This window comes from Citrus clementina, unplaced genomic scaffold (assembly GCF_000493195.1).
Source record: "Citrus clementina cultivar Clemenules unplaced genomic scaffold, Citrus_clementina_v1.0 scaffold_2, whole genome shotgun sequence".
In the NCBI taxonomy this organism is placed as follows: Eukaryota; Viridiplantae; Streptophyta; class Magnoliopsida; order Sapindales; family Rutaceae; genus Citrus; species Citrus x clementina.
Window position 1 is genome coordinate 29,904,842 of NW_006262688.1, and position 7,994 is coordinate 29,912,835.

At 30.6% G+C, this 7,994-nt stretch overlaps 1 protein-coding gene across 1 annotated transcript; it reads left to right on the forward strand.

The window, feature by feature from the left end:
- Positions 1-4,876: 4,876 nt before the first annotated feature.
- Positions 4,877-7,994, forward strand: LOC18050871 (thioredoxin O2, mitochondrial). The gene is made up of 7 exons (XM_024191908.1): positions 4,877-5,206; positions 5,295-5,360; positions 5,463-5,513; positions 5,604-5,683; positions 6,737-6,781; positions 7,349-7,443; positions 7,776-7,994. The coding sequence occupies exons 1-7, from the start codon at positions 4,978-4,980 to the stop codon at positions 7,783-7,785; spliced, it is 576 nt and encodes a 191-aa protein (XP_024047676.1). The 5' UTR covers positions 4,877-4,977; the 3' UTR covers positions 7,786-7,994.

Sequence of the window (7,994 nt, forward strand, 5' to 3'; positions counted from 1 at the left end):
TGTTTATAACTCTTAATATCCATTACTAATGTTGTTAATAAGTATCTTTGTTAGCCTTACTATTATTATTGGTAAATTGAACACATATATGATAATTTTATCAATATCACTTTTCTTTTAATCAAAATGAGCGTATGTTCTAAATATAACAACATTTTATCGTAATAAACTTTTTAATAATTTATTGAGAAATGTTGCTAATTATCATTGTAAATTATTGTCGACATTATATTATAAAAGCTAAATAATTAATAATGTAACTATAATATTACATTGTTATTTAAAATAAAGTATGTATCTCTTTGTATATTTATGGGAGTAGGTTTTTGAGTTAATATTCGGTGGATCGTTGGACTTTACCATAAAGTGCATGTATACAGATTATCAAATACCATTAAATTATAGTTTATAATGTACATATAAATTGTAAATTTAAAAATATTATATAATATATTACTCTAAATAGTATTCAATTAATTTTTTTTATTTTGATATAACACTAAAAGAATTTTGCTTCATCTAGGCAGGAAAACTACTGCCTAAATGAAAACATATTTACCCATTTTCACAATTTTTAATTCTAATAATTTTTGTATATTATTTAAATTTTCATATTTTATATTATTATTCTTGATACTTGTTTTTCAAAATAACTTTATTTATTGTTCAGAAACCTAAAAAGAAAATATAAAATTTATTTTTTAAAATTTCATCAAAAAACATATCCTTTAGGCCTAAGGTTTCGTTTGTCGCTTCATACATTAAAATATATATTTTTTAATCATTATTAATTTTTTTCACGATTAATGTTCTTAATTTTTTTCTTGTCTTGTTAAAGTTTTGTAATTAACTTAAATTATATAACATTTTGAATTGTCATTTCATTTTTTTATAAGTCTTTTTTTTAAATGTTTTATGCTTCCAATATAGAATGATTGGCAAGGGAAAATATTGCAAAGCATTTGACGCAGAAACTGCTATTGGCATCCTCTCAAGTGGTTGAATCCAAGTAAGGCTGGTGAGCAGCCCAAGCTTCAGCTGGCTGTCTCCAGATCAAAGGGGAAATAGAAATAATAAAATTAGTTTTCTATAATCCCTTGGGATTATTTTATCTTTTTTTCTCTAATGGTGCATAGTTGAGTAGTGAACAAGAATTGGCATTGGTTGTAAATGAACTTTTTTTTTAATTTGTTCTCCAAAAGAAAGTTGGTGTAGAAATAATTTCTCTTAAAAATTATAGCATTGAATTTTTCTATTAGAGAAAATTAATTTTAATATTTAATATATTTTCTTTTTCCTTGATTGCAATGATTTTCTAATGTGTTTATAAAATTATTGTTTAATTTGAGTTACTTTTATTGTGTTTAATGTACTTGGTAAAGATAAATTAATGGCGACTTAATAGAACTGGATTTAAGTCAATGTTACTTTGTCAATCTTAAGCTAAAGATTGATGAGAGATTAAAGAAATAATTTTTAAAACTAAATATAATGATGAAAATTATATGTTGCACAATTGTTTTTAAAAAAATCTAAGCACAATTATGTAAAATAATAAAATGAGCATTAATATGTAAAAGATCAAAAGTTTAAAGTATACATACGATTAAATTCAAGAAATACCATGAAGTAACAAAGACCGTTGGGGGCCGGGGGGGAGGGGAGTGGACTTATACAAATTCATAGTGTTGAAAAAAATTGAGGGTTGCAACAATGATTTTTCAAAATTATATTGTAAGTTGATATTTATTAAAAAAAAGCGGGGTCAAACGTAATTTACCTCAATATTTTAATGTTTTACTATAATAAAATGCGACTCGTAACAACCACCTAAAATGTTGGCATACAGTAAAAACATTTGGAATATAAAACCAAAAAAATGGTGGAAGTAACTATTAAAGAGCTGAACTCATAAATTGAAACAACTTACTGATGATTTGGTAAATTTCAATGGGAACTAGAGACATGAAAAATAAACTTGAAACACACACCTACATGTTGGAATTCAATAAAAAGTCTTGGTATATAGAACCAAAAAATAGTGGGAAAAAAGTGGGAGAGTTAACCTGAAAGTTGGAATTACGCAACGATAGTTTGATAAATTCCAATGGGAAATAGGGACTAAGAATTGAATTTGAAACTTTCACCCAAAATGTTGGAATTCATTAAAAAAAACCTGGAATATATAACTAAAAGGTACTGGAAATAAAAGTTGAAGAACTTAACACAAAAGTTGGAATAACTTATTAAGAATTTGATAAATTCTAATGACAAGTTGGAATCTAAAAAATAAACTTGAAACTTCTATTCAAAATATTGGAATTCATTAAAAAAAGTAGAAATATAGAACCAAAAAGTGGTGGGAACAAGAGTTGAAGAACATAACGCAAAATTGGAAACGGCTCACCCACAATTTGATAAATTCCAACTATAAGTAGGGATCCAAAAAGTGAAATTGAAACATACACCTGAAATTTTAAAATTCAATAAAAAAAGTAGAAATATAAAACAAAAAACTAGTAGGAAAAAGAGTTGATGAATTTAACCGAAAAGTACGAACAATTTACCAGGAATTTGATAAATTTCAACAGGAAGTAGGGATATAAGAAGTGAACTTGAAACATCCACCCAAAATATTGAAATTTAATAAAAAGAGCAGGAATAAATAACCAAAAAGTAGTGGGAATATGAATTGAAGAGCCTAACCCAAAACTTGGAATAACTTAGCAAGAAATCGATATATTTTAAAGAGAAGTAGGGATCTAAAAATGAACTTAAAATATCCATTCAAAATATTGAAATTCCATAAAAAGAGTAGAAACATAAAAGGAAAAACTGGTGGTAATAACAGTTGATAACTTTAACCTAAAAGTCAGAATAACCTAACAAAGAAATTGATAAATTTTAACAGAAAATGGGGATCTAAAAAGTGAACTTGAAACTCTCACCCAAAATATTAGAATTCAATAAAATGAATAGGAATATAGAATCAAAAAGTAGTGGCAACAAGAGTTGATGAACTCAACCCAAAAATTGGAATAATGGACTAAGAATTTGATAAATTCCAATGCGAAGTAGGGCTCTAAAAGTAAACAAGAAATATCTACCGAAAATGTTGAAACTCTATAAAAATAGTTGGAATCTAGGACTTAAAAGTGGTGAGAAAATGAGTTGGAATAACTTACCAGAAATTAGATAAAGGCTAATGGAATGTAGGAATGTTGAAAGTAAACTTAAAATATCCACGTAAAAAGTTGGAATTTAATGAAAAAAAGTGAAAATATAGAACCAAAAACTAGTGGAAAAATGAGTTGAAATAACTTACCAAAATTTAGATAAATCGTAACAAAAAAATAGGAATTTGAAAAGTAAACTCGAAACATGCACTATAAATATTGAAATGTGACAAAATAAGTGGGAATATAGTTATTTTGTGACTTGTTTATAATACTTGTATAGTTTCTTGTACTATTTATAAATTTAAAATTATTATATTCTTTTGCTTCATTTAATTACAATTTTATCTTTTTTTCCCTATTTTTTTCATATTTTTTTCGCATTAAAAACAAATTAAAATGTAATATTTATTATGTTAACCGGTTAAAAACCGGTTGTACTGGTTGCGTGCATGCGCTGTATGAGATACAGCGCTGCACTGTAGGTTGACTCAAAATTAAATAACATCGAAACTCGTCAATCATTCGCGTGAAATCAAATGGTGACATTGACGTGGTAATAATAATGCAAATCGAAAGCAACAAAAGATGGATGTCAATGACTTTGCATGAGAAATGAGTTTTGCAGACGTGGACTAAAGTTGATCAAACGAATGAGACGATGAAGTCGTTCTTCTTTGTTTTCCAAAAAGCAAAAACACTGTACATTTCAAGATCACAACTGCCAAGTGGCAAAAACTCCGACGTATCTAGAATTTCTCCCCCCACAATTTTAATTCTAATTTTCATACCATCCTTAAATTAGTTGCACAACTAAAGTATATCAGAAAATAAAAAATATATATATATATATATCTCTCTCGACTATAAACCCATCACTAGCTATTATCAATTTTTTGACTTCCAACAATTATTGTCGGGTTATACTTACGGGTTTTTTTTTTTTGGTTTCCAATCCAGTGATAACCATTCATTGAAACTCAAAAAACTAACGGTTATAATCACCTCTTAATATTTTCTCTTCTATTCCCTCCCACTGAAATTACATCTAATAAAAAATATTGATTTAATTATAAATAAAGTAAAGAAATTAATTTAATTATCAACATTAAAATTTAAAATTCAATATTGATCAGTTGTTTCACTAGCAGACTAAAATAGAGTGATTTTCGAATAACTTTTTTTTCAACACGGGTTTAGATTCTAAGATAATTAACAAACTAAGTACAAATGAGTGCATGAGTTGTTAATAATAATAATAAATTTTAAAAATTACTTTGTTTACTCCGAAATCTTAAAAATACAAAAAAAATAAAAAAATCCTTAAAAGTAAACACTCTTGTGATTAAAATATGATATCATTTGAGGTCCCCCCCCCCCCCCCACTACAATTATTGTCGCGTTATACATGTGATTTTTTAATTATTTATATGTATGCCAAGTCGGTTGCATGACTGAATTTCCTTTTTTGGCCCCTCTGAAAACTGAATAACAGAATAAGTCATTCTTACTTGGTAAATGGCTATACTAAGTAGATGTTTTATTATATCAGGTTATGGCCCCCGAGCAAATTGAGGAGGCATCCAAGCCCAAAACTCAAATTAGTTGCTCTATGGGCCTGCCCACCAGGTCCAATTCTGATCCGAAAATCTACTTACTTTACACGTCATCGTAACACGTGGTATCATTTGAACTCCCTTTGCTGAGTTACAACCTGCAAGCCTTTCAACGCACAACCCCGCCCGCAGCGGCACCGCTCCCAAAAACCCTAACGAAGAAGAGAGGTGAATTTGCAGAGAAAATGAGAGGAAATTCTTCAGTTATTCTGCGTCGATTACTTGTTCGACGCCAAGTCTTAAATCCCAATTCTACTAATATTGCAAAATCACTAATTTCGCCTTCTGCAAACAACACTACTGTTACCAAGATACCCTCGTTCCGTAATTATATTGCCGCTAGCTCCTCGCAATCACAGTCACAGATGCTTCCTTCTCTTCAATTCCACAGAACTCTCTTCTCATCCCCAGATGGTACCCTGTTATTTTTGTTGTTTTTTTTTAAAAATAATTATATCTATTTATTTGTTACAAGGTCAATGATTGTTATTTGATATTTCAGGTCCATCAAATGTTCTCGTCATCGAGTCAGGGGAAGAGTTCAATAGCTCACTTGGCAAAGTTAAAGGTATACTGGTAATGTACTCATTTTTAGTGTTTTGTTTCTTTGGAACTTTAAAAAAATATTTGTTTTGCTTACAATTTTTTTTTTTTCAAATTCAATGAATAGATGATTCTCTGCCAGCGATATTTTATTTCACTGCTGCTTGGTGTGGCCCCTGTAAGTTCGTTGTTTGTTTCCTCTTTTTTTTTTTATTGGATTAATACGTCGTAAAGTATGATAAGTGTAACGGTACATGTACTTGTGCAGGCAAGTTTATATGGCCTGTCATAGGGGAGTTGAGTGCAAACCACCCTCATGTAACAACATATAAGATTGACATTGACCAGGTAGGAGGGATTTGGAGATTTTGGATGCATTTTTTTAATTATTTTATTTTCTTATTAGTTGGACATGTCATATTTTGCTGTAAATCTTACCATGTTCGTGATACGTCATGCCACTCCTGTTGAATCTTGTGTATGGCATTCAAAGTCCAAGATTACATTCAACTGTTCTCTCTGTTTATAATCCCGATATTTCACTTTGAGTTCATTCCTCTAAAGCTACAAGTTATCATTTTTGTCTGTAACATCTCAGAAATTTGTAAACGTGGGGACAAATATCTAGAAAGTTGAGGTAGTCAAAGAAAAGTCATTTGGTTCGCTCATTCACTCTATTTGCTCTTGCCTCCCTCCCTTTTCGATTTTTCTTCTTTAATAAGTGCTTGCACCTAGTTTGTTTGATGAAATTTTCCTCAATATGTTTCTTATGTTAAATATGCTCTGGGAATAAGAAACTTATCCTTTTCCTTGCTTATTTTAGTACATTCTTCTTGTAACCTTTACATGATAACTTCTATTTTCCAGCCTCTTATCCTAGGCTGGATCTGATTAAAAGATATTATAATAGTGTCTTCAGCCCTTGGACTTTAGCATGAGCAACAATGGGGGGCGAGAATTTAAATAGGTATTGCTGTACTGGGTTAGAGTATTGACACTTATAGGGGAAAAGATGTGTCTACTTTTCATAGATTGAAAGATACCTACCATGCTGAGGTATATGGTATTTATTTCTAGCTAAAGTTGTTTTGGCATGGGAATCTGTTTGCTCCGAGCAGCTGATGATATTTTTATTATCTGCCTGCTGGCATGGCAGAAGCCAAAACCTCGTGCTGCAATCTCTGTATGTAAATAACATTACTTGGCATAATATTACTTAACATAATGAAGCCATAATATTGCATAACATAATAAACTGACAGTTTGGCTGTTTGCTTATATCATTTCTCTCCAAATAGAATTAAAGCTGCCTCATTCAGGAGTTGGAATTCATTTTGCTTGATAGGAAGTACAACTGCCCTTGAAAACCTTGTGGGACCTAATTTGGTTGTTCTATTGCAGAAAGGACTTGAAAGCACATTAAGCAAGTTAAACATCAGTGCTGTGGTAAGTAGCTTGTCTCCTTCATTCCCTTAATTGTTTGAATATCTCAATGACATAGTCAGGAAGCAAATTGCTTCTGGTCGGTGTGTACTTTTATTGTTGTTTTTATCGGAAATTGGTGGAGGTTATATTTTCCTTGTTGTTCTTTATCTACCATTGGTTGACATTTTTCTTAGTAAATAAATCATATCTGCTTCAAGGTGCACCCTTCTGATTATTGTTAACAGCTGAGATGATTTCTATGAGGGCAAGGTGAATGGAAATTTTTTTTGTCTTCTTTACTTACCTTTTGGACCAGAAGGTTCAGTATCTTCTTCGCTTTTATTATATCCCAATTTCGATGAAGAAAAGCCAGCAGCAATTGATTCTGCTTTGATCCTTTCTTCATCATAATGAGATAACCTTTTGTTTCATTGTTCCGTTTGTTGCTAATATACAGAAAATGGAACATATGACTACACAATTACATTTGAAATAGTCAGGCCAGCTATTGGTCGAAATATTCAGTTTCTTATAAAGTTAGTCACCTTCGCTTCTGTTTTGTTGCTGATGCGCTTTCTTATGCTACAGCCAACATTCTTGTTCTTTCAACATGGAGAAAAGGTGGCTGAAATAGTTGGTGCTGATGTCTCACGGTTGAAGACAACTATGGAACAACTTTACAAGTAATTCTTCATTTATCTTTGTTGCATTATATTTATGTATTTGCTTAACTGAAGATTATTCTTTTTTGTATATGTGAACTAGATATGCATGCTGTTTTTGGTAAACCATAGTAGTTGGCACAGGACCATTTGATCTAAACAATACATTTCTGGAAAAATGCTGTATAAAAAAAAAAAAACTATTGCATTATTCCCCCACCAGGTTGTTCCAGTCCTCCGGGGGCTGCATACATAATATTGTAGGCTTGAGCACTTGATCAGCAATTGGCATAAATTGACGATAATCACTGTGCTTGTTGCCTGAGTACTTTTGTCATTGTCTTCTTTTCCAGGAAGGATTGAATGAAGTAAGGATACCTGATCAGATGAGCTTGTAAGATTTTCATGAGAGATTTTGGGAATGATGATGATATTTGTTTTCTGTGTCAGGTTAAAGAAAATCTTTGTATACAGTGTTATTGTGATTTATCCATAAATGATTTGTTTAAGCAAACATCATCAGCATATTCAAATTATATTGGTCCATAAATTACAGAGTCCTTTATGTTCAA